Source organism: Coffea arabica, chromosome 9e (assembly GCF_036785885.1).
Source record: "Coffea arabica cultivar ET-39 chromosome 9e, Coffea Arabica ET-39 HiFi, whole genome shotgun sequence".
Taxonomy (NCBI): Eukaryota; Viridiplantae; Streptophyta; class Magnoliopsida; order Gentianales; family Rubiaceae; genus Coffea; species Coffea arabica.
In genome coordinates, this window is record NC_092327.1 from 4,261,718 (window position 1) to 4,285,110 (window position 23,393).

A 23,393-nucleotide genomic window follows, 5' to 3' on the forward strand; every position below is an offset into this window, starting at 1 on the left:
GGTGTCTGAGCTTCAAGTGATTCAAATGACCAACACAGATTCATGAAGCCATGAAAAAGACGGAATTCACAAACATTACAAACAAAACTGGTGCATGAAGCCATGAAAAAGCCAGATTTAACCGATCCTGCAGTCACGACCAAACGTTACAGCATAAGGTTGTATGCAGCTTTAGTCACAAAACAATGAACTCATCTACTTTCACATTCTAACTGCTTTCATAAAGCGAAAACTATGAGGGGGAATTTGCAGCGAAATACTTAGAAAGTAAAAGTGCGCATTCCCAACCCAAGAATTACTTTCATGATGAGCCTTGAGCGAGGGGTTAGCCTGCCCAGCCACAACACGATCAGCTGTAGTAACAAATTACCTGTTAAACATTTGCCTGTCTCAAAAGAATATCTTGACTTAGCTGGAGTGAGACATTTAGACATTCTCATCTCTAGAAAAACTGGAACATGGTACCTAGAAAGCGACCAATCAATCAAACTAAAGTATGCACCCAACACCAGCATAACATTTGCTCGAAACAGGTTTAAACGTAAACTTTTAATGGTCATTGATAAGAAAATTAAAATCGCATTTACACAGGAAGACAATTCCTTTGCATATTCACAATAAACCTATCTCTATAGATGGCCCTCTATGTTCTGTTGCTATTTACAGAAGCCTAAAGTTGTCAAAGCTATGGCATCGGCAGTCTTACGGCTGCACTCCGAGTGCCTAGGATGGGATGTCACTAAGGCCACCTTTTCATCTAATACTAGCATGATAAGCCGCTCCTCTCGGCAAGTAGAACTCCTTGGATGGCGCCTTCTTTTCTAGATGTAATTGCAATCATATAGGGCTTGCTCTTGATACCTGCAATTGCAAAAATTGATTCAGTAAGCTCTATGTGGTTAATAAATTTATAAAAATTTTCAACAAAAAGACTATGTGGTTAGCCAGATGCACTGACTTTTCAATGCATTGTCTTTTCCTTATTTTACCTTGGGGCAGGCATTAAGAGAAATGACAAAAATCACTTCATATGACAAACTCTACAGTGTGCACTATAATGAAATAGAATTTGCTTTAATTTCCCCCACTTTCTTCGCTTACCCTTCCCCCATCTAATTGTCCCCCGCAATGTGTTTGCAATTGACAATGTACATATTGTTTTCAACACTCAAGAGACTAATTTCCATAAAAATATTGTAATGGAAATTGCACTGTATTCATGAAAACCCAACAGGCGAACCTATTTAATCTAGTCAATTTTCAACACCTATTACTTAACAATATTGATATTTTCCAAGCCATCAACATGTGAACTCAAGAAAATTAAAAAGACAAAATGTTCATCAGAATCCTTAGATGTACTTATAGTTCCTCTTCATAAATGCCATTTATGGCCTTTACTAAAAGGAAGAAAAGGAGAACAAGGGACAAGATAACAGTGACGTATACTTTAGGAACTACAAGACGAATCAGAACAATCCTACCATTTGAAGGAGGTTACATGCAACTGAAAGTATAGATAGACTAATCACCCAAATCTGATACAAACTTTTAATCTTCCCCTCGCCCAAATCCCCTACCAGACCCCAATCTGCTAGGCCAGGGGCTCGAACCCCTGAACTAGCAGATAGGGAGGACCTTGAAGGCCCTCCCCGGGCCAGGAATTCAGGTAATTTAAGAACTCAGTACATCAAGCTTAAAGTTTCACAAATCTGAACAACTTCCAAATCAAATGAAGCATAAGCCTCAAGCTCAAGAAAGCTAGTTCAACAACTATGGTTTTATGTACTCAATAATCAACAGCCCCTGTATTTGGTTAAGAATAAAAGATAAACATTAATTAGATCAGTTGAAAAGCATTCATGAAAGTATTATTAACAATTTGCACGGGAAGAAACACTTGCCTAGAACTATCAAACGCTTTACTTAGAAGAAAGCAACATTAACTAAATTCCAAGATATGGGGGAAAAAAGTTGCTAACGATCTCTCAATTATATTAAATTTGATTCTTGGTGCCACCGAGTGGTAAATGCTTGTTACAGATCAAAAGGCTGTATAATATCTTAGACAAGATCTTTGTTTCCTACAAGATACCAATCCAAGGTACAACAAGCTCAACCATGGGTATCACATTTTACAAGGAGGAATACCATCACTATTAAGTCTGGTAGAGCTATACTAGCAGTTCTTGATCAATAAGTTATGTTTCAGTAATGATGTCTATTACCAGGAACTCTCCAAATCGATATGCATGAAAGATGCTTCTAAAATTTGCTCAGAAGAATTTGTGCAATCGGTGGCAGAAAACACTTTAGGGGGTGCACAAAGGGTGTTAAGCAATTCACCAAAAGATTGGCATGCATAGTCTCATACTCATGAATCCTTGTAAATGCCTTCAACCAGCTCCTGTGGGAGGCCATTTTCTGGCAGGAGTGATACCCATGCTATTATATTCTGTCTGCTTGCATGGCTGGACAAGTGTAACACATAAGTGCGGATCTTGTACTATCATAAACCAAATGGGGCCACCCTACTTTCCACACATTTACCGAGCTAGCAGTAAAAATGAACAGGTCATAGTTTCAGCCCCTATATCCATTTACTAAATGCACTTTCAGTTCTTCTAGCCTAATGTTAAATTTCCTAGAAGAGTAAAATTAACTATTTTAAATAAAGTCCTGAGGTGTTTACTTTATATTTTACTTTAGGTTATAATGAAGCAGAACAAATCAGCCAAATGATCATAAAGACCCATATTATCCTTTCAAACTTTTATTGCAGCAGAAAAAGACCTATATTATCTTTTGGGTGAAGAGACACTTTCAGATGCAATGACCATGTACACTTCTTAGGTTGGATTGCTTCTCCAGCTTGAAGTTTCCTCTCACAAATGCGGGCCTTGAGAACTCTGGTCAAGCTATGCATCAAGCAGGAATTCAAGCATAAGCAAGTGAAGCCCAGAGAGATCACAGTAAGTATAAGAACATGGAGCACCTGTTGGGTCCTAAATGAATCAGGTCATCCAATCCTTTGCAGGCTTCATCATCTCTTATTCATGAATGGAAAAGCAGAAGAGAACCCAGGAAGATCCACGATATGAAAACCATAACCACAATAAGGAAAACCAACCAAATCTAAATCTAATATTCCTTACATCATGGGTGTCAATATGCCCTAAGGTTTCCTTCGATAAACTTCCAGATTGGTTCAGTAGAACATCCAAGAAATTGCCTTCTGGAATCCATATTTGCTGACAAGGCATATAATTGAGACTAAAAATCAAGGGGACAAAATAGACTCAAAAAAGGAATGATGCATGAAGTTTTTACAGAAAAATGTCTACAGCTAATGGGGAAAATCAAAAAATTTCTAATGCCAAATTGTCATCTAGAGAATAGTAATTAATAGTTCATTGACATCCAACAAAAAGTTACAGTTTTTTGGATTCATCTTGGCAGCAGCCCTGCATTATGTTCAAGGGAGGAAAAAGAATTCCTCCACATTGGCAGTGAATGGAGAGCCGCGACCTCATACACTGCCAGGGGCAGATGCATATCACACCTGTTGGGAGAACGTGCCCCCAGTGGCCAATTAAAAAAATGTCCATTTTAGACATGGATTCTTGAAAATGTTTTGTTTGTGACCCCACTGATTTAAATGAAAAAAGAAATTATATGTACAAGTGATATTATAGTAATATGATAGCAATTGTTGATAAAACAAACAAAAAAAAGGTGATTAGACTTTAGTTTACAAGTATATTAGCTCAAAGAATTGTACTCCATTCGTGGGATTCTACTAAAAAAATTCTCAAAATTTCACTACTTTTACTTTATTAGTCATTAAATTTTTAAAAAATTTCTTTTCATAAATGAAAATTTATCATGTCACTTTATATTATGCTAATGTAAATGCATGTATGATTGTTACTTGCTATATGAACATTTTTTTTCCAACTCATATTATCCTATTGGTTGTGGAAAGCTAACGCTGGACTCCCTTTTTCGACAATGTGAAAACACAATTACACCATTTTATCTTAACAACTTGAGAGAACATAGAACGGTTATAATAGAGATTAGAATAGCGGAATTCTTGTTTATTACATAATTTAGAAAAGTGTCATCTATACATGCATGCTGTGCAATTTCAGTTCCTTTGTCTAGCTGTGTCCCACTGATGGCAAATCCCAGCTCTGCCACTGTTCAAAGCTATTGGTCTCCAAACCAAGCCCATAGCATCTAATGAGAAAGAACAGGTTGAAACTTTATTCATGTACTGAATCAATTCTAGCTCTAACAAGTTTCATCACAGATCATGAAATCCTGGTGTTCCTCATGAAGGGGTTTGCTTTGAAACCATCTTCCTTGCACCCATCCCCTAAGCAGCATTTGCAAGTTATCCACCAGGATCTTTGGCACTCATTTATATTGTCCAGACATAAATAAAAGGAAGACAAGCTGACACATGTTCCTATGGTGGCCAAGCATAGTCCTTTTGTGGGCTAGGTAGCACCACAACCTTATTGGTAGAGATATACTATATATATATATATGCTTTATCTGAATCTATTTCCCATGCAAGGCAGCCAATTATTCATCCACGGTTTGTTTAGAAAAGGGATTTGTAAGTATCAATTAATGAAACTTTTTCATGATGCAATGGCCTGGTTATAAACAACCTAAAACCAGCTGAGAATTTTTTCTTCTCAATTTTTTTAAAATTCATTTTAAAGCCACAAGCACATTGAGATGTGGCACCAGAGGTTCTTTTGAAAGTAGCTTTTAGCTTTTCAAAATATGCAAAACAAGAACATACTTTAAATATTATTATTTATCAGATTCTCAACAATCACATTTGAATAATCAATTTTGGAAAAGTAGGTTTTAGAAGAAGCCCAATATATATATATATATATATTTTTTTTTTTTTTTTTAAAAAAGGTGTTAACCCAAAACTAAGAACAATCGAAGATCTTGCAGCATCAAAATATTCGTCAAATCATAAAAGGGCTGCCTCAGAGCTAAGGAAGGAAGAGAGAGAGATTACTAACAAAAAGATCTGAAAAGGCTGAATAGTATGACAGATTCCTTGGCCTTAGGAATCTGAAGTAACAAATATGAAATCCAGTCTCTAGCCAAACTTGCTTTCTAAGATATACAAAAAGCAACTAATGGATAAGAATCAAAGGCTGAATGAACAGAGAAATAAACGAGGAGAAAAGATGTTCACAGAGCAGGATACTCTCCTGACTTGATGTTAGCTAATTTAAGGAAAAATTGCATCTTGTCAAATCCACACCCAAAATATAACTATATCTCATCACTAGATAACTATTTACTAATGTGTCAAACTAAGAACAAATGACTCCTCAAAACTACTAGCAGAATGGACAGAAACCAAGAAAAGACAAACTTCCCCCTCCCAAACATTTGTACTGAACCTGTTGAGAGTAAGTGGTAAACTGCCATTAGTTTAGACTCCATCCATCAGAGTTTCAATCAGCAATCCTGTGCATACAGTTTGACCAATGTGACAAAAGGCAAGTCATCCAGGATCAGTTAAGTAGATCCATATTGCTGGAAGAAAGTTAGCAACCTTGTTCGCTAGGTTGCTGTCTGGTGCAAGTTTCTTTTAGCTGCTCATTATTAACAATTGTCACAGGATTGAATATTAACAATTGTCACAGGAATCAGTCACTTAGGTGTCTGCTTCAAATTTAATGCATCTAATCTTTTCATGCAGGGAGTCAAAAGAAGGCAACTGATTATTTCTTAATGTGAATCTTTTGAAGGTAGGACAGATAGGATTTAATATTCGCATTCAATTATAGCTTGGCAGATGTACCATGGGTTTATCCTGAAGAAGTTCCATGACTCTGGTAGGAGCAAGCATTGCAAGCTCTTAACCTATGTGCACAGTTCATGATGGACTTACTTAATACATGTATAGGGATCATTTAGTTAGTGGTTGTGCTACTTGGATAAAGTAGAGCTATCATCTTTTCCATCTGCAGTATCTTTGGTATTAGGTAGACAAATACTCCAAGAAACAGGAAAGGAATAGTTTGTGATCTTTACTTGGCTGATAGGATAGTTTGCCCTCAATTCCTGAATCTTCTCATTCTCTATCCATGTATTTTTTTCTTTTCTTAATCTGGAAGAACAGAGTCTTTGAAACATGATACATTCAGGAGATACTTTGCATCATGTTTGTTGACTGAATGGAGGGAAATGGCAAATTGAAACTCGAATCATATAGGATCAAATATCAAATATAGAGACAGATAGATACTCCCCATGCAAATGCTACTCATCAAGAACATCAATAGCATCACAAAAATTTGCAAATGAAAATAAAGAGGTGCTAACCTGATTCTGCAAACTGGCTGTCGTCGTCCAGCGCTGGGGATGCACTGTTACTGAGCTATCACTAATGAAAGCAATTATTCTTGATTCTTGCTCTCTATTAATTACAAGAGGAGCTGGTAACTCTCTCATCATCCACAATAAAAATGCAGACGGTATAGATGAACCTGCAGTCACTAACATATCAATTTGGACTCCAGTCATTTGTTCGGGAAAAATAAGTGGGAAAAAAGTTGCACAATTAATGCAACAAATTACTCTCATTCCTTCACTAGGGCTAGGCATCAGCAATAGATTTGCAACCGACTCACTTTTTTCCAAGAAGATATATTATCAACTGGAGGACGACTACTACTCATTCATCTCGTTAAACTAAGAGCAGTTCTTCCAGATAAGGTAATAAGAAGAAACTCTAGCTGAAAAGCTATGCTCTTAAAGGGTCATCTCAATAATTTTTTTTCCCTTCCAAATCAACTAAAGGTACCATGTGTCGATAATTTGACAACATATATGTATTGGAGTTTGTGTGCAACAAGAGATTAGACTGAAACTCATAGCCTTAAACATGAACTTAGGAGCAGACTCTGCATATTAACGTGCAAAAACTCTTTAATCAGGATGTTAAGTTAATATCCTATTAAAAATGAATGCTTCCCCAGAATTTTGAGTGCATTAACTAACCAAAATAACAGCTAATATAACAAATGGGAATAAACTCTTGGAGTTATGAGGAAAGATACCAACAAGCAACCTGCATTATCTTGATGGAATCACCATATAAAATTTAAAACATACGCATCAGATACCACTGGCACACATTAGAAATGTAGCCCTAGATTGCATGTTATCATGTCAAATTCAGCTCACCAACTTCGTTTTTCATATGTGCGGTTTCCCGTCAATGAATCCCTATATTATTTTCTGAAACTTGACTCTTCAGATAATACAAAAATCAGGATATCAGACAAATAAGAAAGAAATTGTGTTTGTAAGATATTTCTGTAAACTGCCCATTAGTCAAACATTCAGATTTGTTGACTCGAAAATTTGTAAAAACCCTGACTTAATTTCTGCAGATAAACAAACTAAAGTTGCCAGTTGTGCTCAGTCAACGAGCACTAGGTTTATGAAACTCACTAGGAAACAGCCCATAGTTGAAAGATTCAACTAGTCTTTCTCCAACATTCACCACCAAAACTTCATTGATCAGTTAGTTTTTGAAGCTGCTGAGTTCCCAATTATCCTAACTTAGTTCTATCACTCTTTGAACTTCTTGTGAGAAATTGCATAATCTGCTAACTGAAGCGTATAAAATAATTCATTGGTGTGCTCCACACCCACAACCACCGTAGTTTACCTCTCTAACCAACAAACACAACAGAAGTTCGAGAACATTACTGCACAAGGTAATATCAATACTAATTGAAGTCAACCTAGTCCAAATTCACATCCCAGCCTAATGTAAAAGTCAAGTGTTACCAAACTATGAGCACATAGAAAATTTAGATTCTAGCCCAGCTTTTGTCCAAGCACATTAATAATCAGATGTTGCACTATCATGCTGAATTGGAAAGCCAGGGCCTAGTCCAGCTAAGTCGAGGAGGTGAAATACATAAAGAGGCATCCAAGTTCTTCCAACAGAATCATGCATTGGAGCTCCTCACCAAAATTCAGCCAATTCTACTTGGCTACTTCACTTCTAACAGAAAATAGGAAGTAGTTTTTCCAAGTTGATATTTCAAGCAATGAAATATTTTAGAACTAAAAATCGAAAATTTACAGTATACATAGGAGTTAAATATTTTAAGGTGTGGAAAGCTCATATGTCTATGACAACACATGCATGCAGACTATCTATATTCGTCATAAGAGTCTATTCCTAATTAACTAGTTTAGATGACATCAAGTGCACTTTAAGGGCTTCAGAGCATGGGGACAGTAATTCTCCTAAAGGGACATGTCTACAGTAAAGACCAATACTTGTTAGTCAATGTGTGTGTGTGTGTATTCTTGGGCAAATGTTAGTCGATATATGAATACCTAGTGTGTTTTTTCACGAGCTATTTTGAATCAGAATTTTAATCCCTAAAATAATTTATTGAGAAGTGCTTATAAATGAGATAAAAGAATTACTGTACTTTTTTCAATAAGGAAAAACAAAATATAAAAGCATAGTTTAAAGAAGCTACAAGTACCTAAAAAGTAATAGAAAACCAGAAGAACAGAGGTATAAATGCCCCTAATTGTCTCTTGATTCCAGTTGTAAAGAAGCTGCAATAATGGCAATGTTGATGCTTAGAGATACATCAATAAATCAAAACAGAAACCAAAGAAATCATTCAAGAAACCAGTATAGAACCTACAGGTATATTTGTAAATAGTGCAACGAGAGCGTATGAAGTAAAGCATACAACAGAGACAATAGCCAGTCCAGCAACCTGCACCCAGCAGAATATTACTTAAGACGGTTAAAATCAAAATGTCAAAGATTAACAAAAGCAAAAAAAAAAAAAAAATCTCTGAGATCAGTAGAAGTATACATGTAAAGAAAACAATTCATCATTTATGGCCCTAATGGCTTATAGACTAGTGAAAGAATTAAAAGACAGTTCATTTTGCTCCCAAGTCTAAACAGCAAGTATTACATAGTAGGTCAAGAAGACATCATCTAAAGTACGAGAAAAAAAGCAAGGTTATCAGCTAATTTATGAACACAGTTTGCACTGTAGGATGATGAAGCAAATACCTTCCATTTCTCTGAAGCGACTCTTTCAGATCTAACTTTGCTCATTTTCAGGAACAATACAAGGCCTGAGTAGGAAATTTATTTGATGAGTACCAAAGAGAAAACATGCGTTTGCTGAAGGAAGCTACCAATCAACAGATATTTGGTCAAAATTTTTAGATAATACTTGCACAGCCATAAGCACGTTTCTTTGCATATGTGATTATTCTAATAAATGTGCCATTTCATAACTATTTTAGCCCAAGGCAGTGGAACAGAAATTCAGATGGTTCAGCATGAAATATTCTCTAGGCTCTCACAAAGCTTTTCAATTATGGAGCCAATAAGTATCATTTTATGTCTATCCCGTTCTCTGATTCTTTAAGCCTATAATACAATGAGTTAAAAGAGTATACTCATGATAATTTCCTATTGCGGAGGTATAATTTTAGCTATTGTTATATAAACAAAATAAACAAGTCCGATTGAGCCATAGACACAAGCTACCCCTTTCTCAAACTGCAATATCTAGTTTACAGATGTACACTATAGCTCAATTCTCTTCACACAGACTCACAAATATCTAAGACTGACACATGCAGGTATAGAGGAAGCCTACAAGAACAAAGAAACCAAGTGCATACTCGAAAAGACATCAACCCAAATGAAGGCTGAGGAAATACTTGGAAGTGAGTTTAAAGCCAACATGAGATTACATCCCAACCATCTTCAGTATCAGAAATTTACAATTTCACTTGCATTTGAAATTGTCAGGGTAATTAGTTTCTCATTTATGTTCAAGTAAACTACCTAAAAAAATAAAGTAATTCAGTCACTATTTATGAAACACAAATAGATAGATAAATAAATGTAAGAAACAAAAACCATTAGCTGCTTATTGTGTAACCTGACATAAAACTATTAGAGATATAATCACTGAATTATCTTAGTTTACTCTAATCCATATTTAAAATCATTCTTAGAGGGACAATTGGGTCGTTGACAATAATCATAATAGATGAAATAACAAATCTCTAATGCCTGACAATCAAGCACATTGCATGCCACTAGCAAAATGTAATGGAAACCAATCAAACCAACTCAGATATTGTGAAATGACTAAATAAGACAGAGTTAATCTAAATAATGACAACCAACCATAACATGCCAATGCTCCTCCAAGGGAAAAAACTGCAACAGCGAAAAGATCTACATAGACCTGCATTACAACTAATATCACCATCATGACTCAGGAATTAGAGAGAGAGAGAGAGATATATATATGTATATATATATATATACAAGCGCTTTGCACACAAGCACACCTGTAAAATTACTCAACAAATACAGACAGGCACAGTCATGATATTTACCCAGCCTATGGAATACTCCTAAGCTATTACAACCTTACATCCATTTTTCAACAAGTGCTTCATTTCAACAGTCAAACACTTCCTGTGCAAACCTTCTCAGACTAGTATTGCGTTGAAAGATTATTAAGGCACATAAAAATTGCATTTGAATATTCAAAAGTTGTACTTTTTCCAAAAATCAACATACATGAGCAGCATGAAAAGGCACCAAAGATAGAAAGGAGGAGGAAGTTGATACAACACTAAGAAATACAGTTGAAAGAAGGAGCTCTGCAAAAATGCATCTCACACTGCAAACAACATCTAACTACAGAAAATATAACCTGACTATCAAATTACTTCTCCCTAAAATGTAGGCTGGTGTGCATATGATTCATTTGACCTCCATCAGGTGAACAATATTCTGCTTTGTTATCGTCTCCATTAGTTTTTGGGGGGTGAGTCAGGAGGAGTTGGAAGGGTTATATAGAGTATAAAATATGATCTTATAGCAGTGTAGTGATATGAGGATACTTTGCAATGCATTATTTCCTAGAACCTCCACTGCACCGTTGGAATGTAACCAAGATTCACAAAGAATAACAGATATTCTTTCACCTTCATGATTTGGTGACATGGTCAGACATATGATCATTAGATCTAGAGTTCCTAGTCAAATCAAGCAATCACCAATAACAAGAATAAAAGTAAAGAAAAAGGCATATGCACATCCATACCCGAGCAACCACGGATGAATTTAAAGAATTTTTGCCCTTCCCAATCCATATTAGGACAGCAGATACAGCCATTAGTACAAAAATTAGCACAATGACCTGAGGAACAGTGTTTCAAATGAATCAACAGCATAAATACACAGCAACAAGATGCGTTAATTATAATGCACGAGATAAATGATAGGAAATAGATAATACATGCATAGAAGAATATTTTTGCTCGATGTACCAGAATCACAATTTTTTGGCGGCTACCAACATGAACTGCTCGAAAAGAGCAACATTTTCTGCCACTATGAACAGCTGCATTTTCTTTATTCATCTTTTCCAACAGAGCTTCCCGTGGATTGTATCCATCATCTTCGTCATCCTCGTCGTTAGACTGGTGGCATAGGTCAACCCTGGCAAATCATCCGAATAAGAAACACATAACTATTGTAGAACGAATATGAAATCAAAGCAGAATGCTGACCAATTTCCAGTTGTAAAGGTAATAAAGTTTTTGCTATATATTTAAGATTGAGATATGATTGCAGGTTGAACGAACGGAGTATGGTAATTCAACTTATCATTAACAAGATCAATAATAGTACTAGGGCTGCAAACAAGCCGAATTGAGTCAAGATTTGGCCTAATCAAGCCAAGCTTGAACCAATTTTACTAGGCTCAAACTCGAACTCGTACTTATCTAGATCCCAATGTAAAACTCAAGCTCAAGCTCAAACTCCAGTTTGAGCCTAATCGAGAAGAGTTTGAGCCTAATTATGCTCAAACAAGAAAAACAATTGTAATATTTTTTTAAATGGATAAACAAGATGCTTTAATAAATAATAAAATTATTGGAGATGTACATGTAATTTCACTACTAATAATAATTTGTTAACATATATAGAATCAAGACAGCCCGACAAGCCCACAAACTGAGTATATCTATACTAGCTTGACTTGACAACTCGCTAAGTAGACTTGAGCTTGAGCTCAAGCACAGTAAAACCAAGCTGGCTCACAAAAAACCTGAGCTTGATTGGAGCTCTGATGGAGCCACCTTGATTAACTTGCAGCCCTAAATAATACATGAGATCTTTAGAATATTTCCAGTTCACAATTAGGAGAAAATAAACCTATGTTCACAACTTGTACCATAGAAGCATTTCAATACAAACTATGTGCAAATAACACCACTTGACCTGATTGTAACATCGGTATTATTATTGTTCTCCTTAATTCTAACTTACCAGGCTAGTTGTTTTTTTTTACATGTCTCAAATGGACGCTTCTACCTGATTAATATCCTCTCAACTACAAATGAAAACTTGAACAATTTGATCACACCCCACATACATACTTCCAGCTGACACTTGCACCATGTCTATGTAGCATCTCTCTAGTCGGCATACTAAACACTTAATATAATTATGTCAGGTTCAAAATAGATTGTAATATCCAAATATTGGGAATAAGAAAGTCTATGACGACAATTCCAGACTGCAGATCCTTCAAAATGAAATAATGATGCAAGAAAAGTATCATAAACCAACAAAGCATGATAGTCACGCAGATCAAAAGTCAGAGTGGCAAACACTTATCCCCAAATTATTGGGTGATCAGAACACATACTAAAGAAATCATGAGTTCTTCTAATTTCTATGTGATGAATGATAAGGCCTAACTGCTAAGGGTAGATTTTTATCTTTATTTCACAAAATCTACAGGTGAACTTCATAGTATGAGGAAGCTAGAACTGCCAATTTGAAGTACATATTAAAGATAGCTTCACAAGAAAACTTCTTCAAAATCCTGTAAGTAAAGAAAAACTTACCAGAATGAAAGAAGCAGAAGAAATGCAGCCAAAAATATAATTTGAGGGCAAGCTGCAGATGAAAATTTGTAGTTTAGCTGGCTGCTATGATCTTATCTTGAGCACCTCATAAAGTATAGGTAAAGAAAAGAGGCAATTCACCTACCCATAGTGATGAAACCACATGAATCTGACCAGCAAGCCCAATCCTTGCAAGCAGCAACAAGAGTCAATACAATGTAAACAAAACAACCTGCCAGTCGGTAACAAGGTCACATTAGCCTCAAAAAGAAGATACCCATTGAAACCACTATATTATATGCAAAGAAAGATCATATCAAGATTTATATGAACCTGTTTTTGGTAGAATCATCAATATGATAAAAGTTTTTTTTTTTAAAAAAAGGCCTTATACTAATAGATTCTACAATCTAAATGGATCAACCAATCTAGTTAAATAACTAAAGCTATAAAATATGTAAAAATTTTCTCCAACTTTCTATTGTACTTGATTCTAAACTCTCACCACTAGAACCCTTGCTATATAATTACTATCCCTCACCAATGATTTTCCCTCATTTTTCTCTGCTTCCACTATCCTCAGTATGATTTTGTGGAACACCTCAACTTCTGAAACCTCACAATGAAAAAACTAAAAGTACATGCCCATTACATCACTTCTTTCATTAAAGAGTAAAAGCAAAAGCTACAGAGCAAATGCTCTAAAATATTTTGACTAGTTGTTAGAGTTGTGGTCGGTGTTATCAGTATCTTTTAACTTCATACTGTAAACCACTTTTAATAAAGTGGAACCATTAATACTGTGAAGCACAAATGCCAAGATTATTTTCCAATTATTTCTTAATTCAGGGAAAATACATAAAGCCAACAGCTTGTACATGTTTTCTGACTTATTCCCAGGCTCTCAAAAAGAAGAGTAAAATCTTGTATCCTGAAAAAAAATTGCTGGATATAGACTATATATTTTGGCAATTCTTATAACAAGTGGCGTACAAAATTAGTTAAGTGCAATTTATATTTGTGTTCAAAGATTGCCAACACCTGAAAGTAGCAACAAGGACACACAAGCAAATTGGTATTAAACAAGTGAACACATTTACAATACGAGAATGTAAATCATATACGACTTTTGTCAAAAAATGCAATAAGCCAATATTCAAAAAAAAATGAAAAAGAAGAACATAGTACGCTGTAAACCAAAGGCATCTAAATAGAACCATTGCTCCTTACCTGCATTAGAGGACCCAATCATTAGATGAAAAACCTGCAATTGAACATTGACTTTCTTTAGCCATAGCCTAAATATTCAAGGAGAAAGCAATACAAGCAAAGAAAACAATAGGTAGAACCACATAAGTCCATCGTACACAACGAATACACAAGTGCACAACAAGGGACTTAATAAGTTCATTGAAGGCATGGTCTCTTTATGATGCTTAAGTTTTTAAATTAAGTAGTAATTCACTATAACACCACAGCAGCAAGCAATGGTCCTTGAAGTCAACGTGTGCCAACAACCATTATAAAAGTAGGCACATTTTGGGCCTATTCAAGAAGAATTAAACCACACAGAAGGAAAATGTAAAAGATTCTTTTACTAAAAAATCACACTCCTCTAACAGGTCAACCATTACAAGATGCAGTACAACAAATGCATATTAACCCCTGACACAAATGATATTATAAGCAGACTCTGTTTAGGATCAATTTATTTGTTTCTTAATTTTTAATTTTTTATTCTGAAAATATAACAATTTTGCAAAAAAAAGGCTTCACTTTCAATTTAGCAATTTACTTGCATTCTTTCTTTAAGAAGATTCTCTAACTTGTAAATGGTACTTTAACCGTGTCGAACAAATGAGTCAAATCTATAAATGTGTCTTTGTGGAAACTTTTGATGCACTTTACTGAAGAAGCTTTATTAATAAAACCCCATAATACAAAAGGCAACCATAACAACTATGGAAAATAGTCAATGAAACCCATCTTTTGATGCCATGAAACTTATAACAGTTATCTTTTAGTTTGGCAAGTATCACAAAATTTTAAGTTGCAAAAATTTTGGATATCGATCATCTCAGATGGTTAAGGAAATACCAAGATGCATTCTGTATATAGTTCTTAACATTAAGCACTAATGATGGTAGTCAACTAGTGATACATTTCAGATGAAGAAATGCTCATAACATATCACCTTGAGAGCACTATAACAAGTTGCTCCTTGAAATATGCCAATTAATACCAAAATTTTAGGTCCATGGCCAAATATTGGAAGTTGGTAAAATAAAGGGTTAACAAGACCAATAGTCCCTCACATATGACTGATGTGAAATTTTGGTCCCTCAGAATCAAAATGATCGCTTTTAGTTTCTAACAATTAAAAAATGTTCACTTTTGGTCCCTTGTTACCTTTCCGGCCAAATTTTTGTCAGAATATATCACGAGCCAGTCACGTGATTAGTTTTTTAAGGACAAATTTGACAACTCAATTAATATTGCCCATTTCTTTCCTAATCCACCATTTCTCTCCATTATTCACCAAATGCCAAACTAGTTAAAATGACGTAGTTTTGATAAAACTCCATTTTCTCTATTCTTTCTTTCTTTTTCCTTTTTCTATCATCTTCTTCCTTCCATTTTCTTACAACGCTCACATGAGCTGCCATAGTGCATTTCGGCAGCGGCACCACCGCAGACCACCATCCCCTGTTCACAATTTGTCTCAAATTTTTACTCCCCACTTGGTTTTTTGCATAAATTCCGATTCTAACATTATTTTTTGCAAAAATTGTACAAAAAATGGTCCAAATGGCCAAAAATAGTTGTGATTTCTTTTCATTTCTTTTGTCAAAACAACGCAAAAACTCATTGAAATTTTTTGCAAAATGACCCAGATGAAATACACAGCATCAATAACTCAAATCAGCCATGTAAACCTCAAGAATCAACAAAGTTAAAAAAAATCTTTTTTTTTAACAAGTAATGCATAGCCATTAGGTTCAATAATTTGGAGATGATTACATTAGAGCTTCTTGAGTGAGGGTTCGGATGTGATTGTAAACTAGTAGCTTTCGTAGCTATATCAACGGATGTTACGAACTAAAATCGCTCATTTTGATTCTGAGGGACTAAAATTTCACATCAGTCATATGTGAGGGGCTATTGGTGCAATTTTCCCTAAAATAAACATAACATTTCACTTCGACAGGAAAATTAATTATTTGATTAAATGTCAACGAGTCATCAGGCCTGTTACTTCAACTTCTAATAATCTGAACAAGACTGATGATATGATACTCCAGATCCAGTTAAGATACCACTAAACAGAGGTAGATGAAGGTATAAAAGTAACTGTTGATTGCTTACTTTCTGACGAGTCCAGCCGATTCTTGAATCTCTTGAATGAATCCTCAATAACTGATACACAAAAAGGGAAAACAAAAATGAAGGAAACAACAGAGGCATGACAAAGCATATTTGTTGATAGTTATAACAAGGAACTAAACCAATAAATAATTCTAGTTTAAATCATGTTCATTTGCATCTAGACCCACTAAGTATATCAATAAAAATAGGCATAAAACTACTAAACATGGAGGAAGCTCCTTCAGCTTATAGCATCTCTAGAGAGCATTCTTACCATTCATAATCTTTGACAAGGAAATACTTGTCCTGCTTGGTCCTAATTGGTGCTATACAGAGGAAGTTATCCCTTAATGCTTCTTCACTGTCCAGAAGCAAGTATGCATTGGGTGTTGGTTGTTCTCCTTCTAGTTACAAGGAATTGTGTTTTACAAAATTTGGAGTATTTGAGATGCTATACTTTTTGGTGACAAGCTAGTAGAGCCCTTACTCTTTCCTCTTAATGTGAAAAAGGCAAAGGGCCATTTACACGTTTGTAGTACTTCATACTGCTCTACAATAGGATAACCCTACGTTATTGGAATTGAGCAATCCAGCTGCTTCCATGTCACACAACTACTATACAGAGTTAATAGCATTTAAATGAACATTTTGGAAGCTTGCTAGGATTTTTTTCGTGTAAAAGTAAAATATAGCTATCATATCTTGGGAAATGGAAATTGATTCCCACTGCCTGATCATTGGTCAAATGACCATATAAATGTCAGAGCCTTCTATAACAGCAGACATCATGGTCCATTTCCTTCTATAACTCACATTCTGGCATGCAATTCCATTATGATTTGACTTTTAAATTCCCAAAACATTCTAGAAGCATAGTTATTGTATCTTGGGAAATGGAAATGATTACTTTAGACTGATCATTGGTCAAATGACCATATAAATATCAGAGCCTTGTATAATAGTAGACATCATGGTTCATTCCTTCTACATCTCGTATTCTGGCATGTAACCCCCGAATTACTTGACTTTTAAATTCCCAAAACATTATCGCAAGTTCTTCTGCACTGCATTTTCTCAAGATGATTAAGATTTTAAAATGATCCCTAAATCAGGAAGGCAAGTTAAAGGAAATTTTTTAATTTATAATATTTTACTTTTTGGTTCTAAAAGGTGAGGTTGCTCCAAAAGAGCGGGCAGAGGAAGAATTGCCTACAAGGTCCTAACTGGACAGCTGGCCCTTTAACATTGAAACTTAATCAAAATGCATGGATATTTGCTTTGAATGTGGTTAAATGATGATTCAAAAGGTAAAGAGGGATAAAAAAACCTATAGGTATTTGCTTCATAAAAAGGACTAGTATCAGAAATAATAGTGCAAACATAGCATCAAGATGAGTTGCACAGCAAACACTATTAACAAATGTTTCATCCAACAAGATAGCAGTTGGTCACACTCCCAAGGCAATTGAAAATGTGTCTAAACAAATAGCTAATGTAGAAAAATGTTAATGCTCCGTAACTTTTCCTAGAGTAGAATTGAATAATAAACAATGTTGTTGTATTACGGTAAAATGAACTAAATAGCAGTTATAAAGCAGAACTTTCTTTTGACATCATAAGTTTCAGAGTTTTCAAGGTTTTATTGATGTCAATTTCCCTGTATCTCTGTGCATGAGAATAGTAATGGCTTAAGGTTCTGACCGTGATACCCATCTTTAACCGCAACATGACTTAAACTGAAGTCCACAAATAACAATCCTACTAGAAATGACACTCATGCATACACGACAGACACTACACCAACCACGTGTATTGGGCATAATAATCAGTGCTTAAACTACCATGACACAAGTAGGTGGGCCATGAAATGTGTCTTGTGCATCAGCTTCTATACCTGTATACACAGTGGCTGGCAAAGCCAGCACTTACCCCAATTATCAATGTAAATTGCCAGCTAGGAGAAGTTGCTTATAGGTAAAGCATGAACTAGAGAAAAATGGTTCAAGAAACTTCAATATCCCAAGATATTAATGGTATGAAGACAAAATAAGAGTAGCTCAGGCTAATAATTGCATTAATGTAAAAATGAAGCTATTGATCTAAAGCAGTCCACCAGCAACAAATGTATATTATTAGGATTACAAGGGAATATAAAAGGAAGAGAAAAAAAAACTCCAGGAATGCAGAAACGAAGGAAAAACAATCCCATTAGTGGTACTATTCAGATTCCTGACAGTTCCTTGGGAGCTAACACCAATGGAATCAGAAACAAATTGACGTCAAAATAAACTCACTGTGAAATTCCAATCGCTCCACAGTTCTCCTAACATCAATTTCTCCGTGTTCTCAATGCATGACAGTAGTAATGATGACTTAAACTGAAGCCAATACATGGCAATCCTACTGACAATGACACTCATGTGTACAAATGACAGACTCCGCAACAACCACATGTACTGGGCCCAATAATATCAGTGCTTGAACTACTATGACATGACAAGTGTGGGCCATGAAACGTGTCTTGTGCATCAGCTTCTATACCTGTATGCATACTAGCCGACAAATCCAGCACTTCGGCCGATTATCAATGTGAATTGCCACCTATGAGAACTTGCATTTGGGTAAAGCATGAACTAGAGGAAAAATAGTTCAAGCAACTTCAAATCCCAAGATATTAACGGCATCAAGACACGATAGTTGTTTCTCAGGCTAATAATTGCACTAACATAAAAGTGAAGCTATTGATGTAAGGCTTCTCTGCAGTCTTCTAAGTGCTCAACACATTACCACCAACAACAAATATATATTATTAGGATCATAAGGGAATAGAAAAGAAGAAAAAGAAACTCCAGGAATGCAGAAATGAAGCCAAAAAAATTTCCTTTTCGTGGCATAAACACAAATGTTCAGACTCCTGACAGTTCCTCAAAAGCTGGATCAATGGAAATCAGAAACAACTTGATATCAAAATAAACTTTCATCCTGAAATTCCAATCATTCCACAGTTTTCTTATCTTCACTGTCTTCTCAGTGTATTACAGCAGTAATGGCTTAGGCTTTTGATATTAATACCTATCTTGAACCAAAAAATGACTTAAACTGAAACACAGACATGGCAATCCTACTGGCAATGACACTCTTGCAAGCACACAACAGACACTGCACCAATCACACGTGGGCACGACAATTTCAATGCTTAAACTGCTGTTACATGAAAAATGGCCCGTAAAACGTGTGTTGTGTGCAGCTTCTATACCTCAGCGTATATTAGCTGACAAATCCAGCTATTACCCCAATTATCAATGTAAATTGCCAGCTATCAAAAGATGCTTTTAGGTAAAGCATGAACTAGAAAATGATAATGCAAGGACTTAGTGTCTTCAGATATCAATTGCATCAACACCCAATCATAGCATCTCTGACTCTTAGTTGCATTAATGGAAAAATGAAGCTAGTGATCTAAGGCTTCTCCCCCGTCTCCTAGCTTAAGTTTTAAACAAAGTCACTAATAACAAATTGTGCATCATCAGGATCATACAAGAACAAAAAAGAAAACATAGGAATTGAAGGAACGGAGAAATGAAGGAACAAAATCCCATTAGGCATATACATTAACACATTTCAGATCCTTGACACTTCCTCAGGAGCTGCATCAATACAAATGAAAGACAATTTGATATCAAAATAAACTGACTCTGCAATTCCATTCCCATCCCTCAATTTGAAGCACATTTCTAATCCAAGGTGAAACTCACATCAGATTACAGTCACATTGCCACCTTATCCAACACAATCATACAAAAGAGTGCAGAAATCACCAATCATCCGAGTTTCAACTAAGTCACAAGAAAACTAAAACCCCACCATTCCAAGAACCTCAGTACAGCAGAATCGACAATTCAACCATTTAAACAAAACCCAGAAACGAAAGCCAGTTACTTTAATCATCAATACCCCAATGTACATTTTCTCTTTTACACGTTGTCTAAAAGAAAGAAAAGGATAAGAAAGAAGTGAAACCTCACCTGAGTAAATGCAATTACAGCAAGAAGTCCATCAACAGAAAGCAATCCCACATAAACTCCGACCAAAGCATCTGGATAGCAACTTCCCACTACAAATTCAAACATTTTCCCCTCTCTCTATCCTATCAATCCCTATACCAATCTCTATCTCTCTCTCTCTCTCATGCACTGAACCCTTCTATCTCTTCTGTCTATTGCAGACCTGTATGGTATATATATGCTATCTGACAGTATAAATACTAATACTACCAAAAAATGGTAAAAGGGGTTCTTGCAAACTTTGTAATAAGGCTAATTTAGACTGATAATAAGTATACAATATCGTTAAGAACTAAGTTGGGGTGGGGTATGGAATGGTATGGCATGGAATGGAATCAAGGAAAGGGTTTCTTTAGCTGATGGTATCTTTGAATTTCAATTTGCAGCAGATCTGCAAGAGAGTATATCACTCTCTCTCCTTTTTCACTCGTTTTTCCTCTTCCTAAAACAGCTATCTCTTCTGTCTATTGCAGACCTGTATGGTATATATATGCTATCTGACAGTATAAATACTAATACTACCAAAAAATGGTAAAAGGGGTTCTTGCAAACTTTGTAATAAGGCTAATTTAGACTGATAATAAGTATACAATATCGTTAAGAACTAAGTTGGGGTGGGGTATGGAATGGTATGGCATGGAATGGAATCAAGGAAAGGGTTTCTTTAGCTGATGGTATCTTTGAATTTCAATTTGCAGCAGATCTGCAAGAGAGTATATCACTCTCTCTCCTTTTTCACTCGTTTTTCCTCTTCCTAAAACAGAGAATTATTTGACATATACGAGTGTCTGTCTGGAGTTTGGCTCTTTTCGGAAAGTAAAAGAAAAACAATCGGATTTCGTCTCAGACTTTGACACGCGGGTGGCTTTCAAGCCTTGGTTTAAAGACATTTTATAGTATTAAATTTCCCGTTTTCTTTGCATTGACTGATGATTTTGTCTAAGTCCGTTACTTTGGTCTTTGTACCACTGGACAAGAACAAGGTACAAGGCTTTTAGCCAATGGGTTTTTTCTTTCTTTTTTTTTTTTGCAATGACCAAAATGAAGCACTTCGCACTTTATACGCAAAAAGACGAAATCAGATTTGCATACATTATGAATCATTGTGTATGCTTGAATACGAAATTATTTATGATAAAAAAGGAAATTATTTGTATAAATTATTTAACCTAATATTATAGCACTTTTTATCACGTGATATGTATGAAATAAAAAAATAGTTAGAATTATATAAAAATAGTTGACAATTGTGTTTATGATAAAAGTATAATAATATTTGGAAAAAAAATTCAAATCTTGGTATCTTAGATTTTAGTATAAAGATTTTTTTTAATCTACAAACGAGTATAAGAATGCCACCATAAGCCCAATCAAGATGTAGGAAATGTAGTTGTCTATCTTTTGTTTCTAAATTAGATGAATTGAGAAAGTAAAAAGTAGTACTAATTAACCATGAGTTTAGGCAAGTGATAAGCAAGTTGGTAATGCTAACGGCAGGTCGCAAGTTCAACTCCTGCATGTGGCACCTTAAAAAGTTCTGATCCAAACTTTCACCCCCGAATAAGAGTCGGACTCTACCGGCACTCCTCGAGCCAAATCCGGATTAATCTCACCTTAATTGTTTTAAGAAGGTATGCTAGAGCTAAGGTGAAGTACAAGAATTTTTCCACTGCATTTAAGTAGACCCAAAAGGCTGGATTGGCTAAGTGTCAATTTTTTTGTTCCCACTTGTACTTCTTTAACGTTGGACAAAAAAAAAAAAAAACTTGTACTTCTTTAACATTAGTGGATCGACTCAAAAGTATCAAAGTCTATTTAAAACTACTACTAAGACATGAGCGTGGTCACATCAGCGACTTGTAGTGACGCAGCTGCACACACGAGGGAAAGTCATTTCAATGAGTCACTGAATTGAAAGATGGCAATTCATGTGGAAAATTATACATTACCAGCAACAAGACTAGACCTTAAGTAATTTGATTGTATTTGAATCCCATATTTCAATAGGCGATTTATACTAAAAGGGACTTTGCTCAGGATGAGTTTAAGGGTTGAATTTGGTCTCAAATGATATTAATTTCAAAATATTTAACAAAAAATAGTAATATTTGGGCATTACTTTGGAGCCTATTGGGATCCATAATAATGATTAAGAAGATTTTCATTTTTTTAGTTGCTTTTTAATTTTTTGGGGGGACCAAGCGGTCTGTCATCATCCATTTTATGTAAAGATTTGTAATTAGCTTTGATCATTCCCTGCAAGAAATGAAAAAAAGATAAGGTGCTAAAAATCTTTGCAATTTGGAGCATGTTGGCTTGACAAGGACTTGCACGTGCAATACTCAAAAAATGAAAATGATGCCAATAGTTTTCATTTTTTTCTTCACTTTTAGTTTCTAATCAGTGAATAATTAATAATGAATACATTACTTTCTCGACGTTAACTACTGAAGAGGTGATTTTTGGTGGGTAACTAGACCGACCTGAATCAGTCCTCTCTTAAGTGAGGTGAGGTGTATCCTCTTGTCCGAAGTGAATGGCGGGGCTTCTCCCCTGGGATCACTTCGACGATCAAGTTAGTATGAGAACGAGATGAATAATAGTATTGTCAAATGAACAGTGTGCTTACTTGCGAAATGTACAGGAGGGGTATTTATAGAGTGGGAGTGGAGGTCAGGACGGAGGGTTCATGCTGGTGGGACCTATGTCCTGACATTACGGCTCTGTTCCCTGTCAGGAGGCCTGACTCTGACACTGTAGCCTTCTGGGTACGATGACGGAGAGTATTGTGCAGGTGCCATTAAGTGCCTCCAGCGCTTTTCAGATAAAACACTGGTCCCGGGTGATGTCAGGTGGCTTGACATCATCAGCGTGCAGCTGAGGTGGAGGTGTCGAGGTCACCTACACGGTAGACTAGGGATTCGGCCGAGCTCAGGGGATATGCCCAAGACACGGATGAGCTCC

At 35.6% G+C, this 23,393-nt stretch overlaps 1 protein-coding gene across 6 annotated transcripts; it reads right to left on the reverse strand.

Moving 5' to 3' along the window:
- Positions 1 to 534: 534 nt before the first annotated feature.
- On the reverse strand, positions 535 to 21,276 carry LOC113710495 (tobamovirus multiplication protein 1). 6 transcript variants are annotated; one of them, XR_011821390.1, is made up of 14 exons: positions 20,391 to 21,276; positions 16,366 to 16,416; positions 14,230 to 14,263; positions 13,145 to 13,231; positions 13,000 to 13,051; positions 11,410 to 11,581; positions 11,184 to 11,279; positions 10,253 to 10,313; positions 9,116 to 9,180; positions 8,733 to 8,807; positions 8,565 to 8,640; positions 6,373 to 6,536; positions 2,794 to 3,251; positions 535 to 861 (listed from the first exon to the last, which is right to left on the reverse strand). XR_011821390.1 is itself a non-coding variant. In XM_027233535.2 (13 exons), exons 1-13 carry the CDS (start codon positions 20,493 to 20,495, stop codon positions 838 to 840), a joined length of 1,062 nt encoding a protein of 353 aa, XP_027089336.2. In that variant the 5' UTR covers positions 20,496 to 21,276; the 3' UTR covers positions 535 to 837. The 6 variants fall into 6 exon arrangements, 2 of the variants coding, with proteins under 2 accessions (XP_027089336.2, XP_071922060.1); XR_011821389.1 differs by having other exon boundaries at positions 6,373 to 6,545; XR_011821391.1 differs by lacking the exon at positions 11,184 to 11,279 and having other exon boundaries at positions 6,373 to 6,545.
- Between the last annotated feature and the right edge of the window lie 2,117 nt (positions 21,277 to 23,393).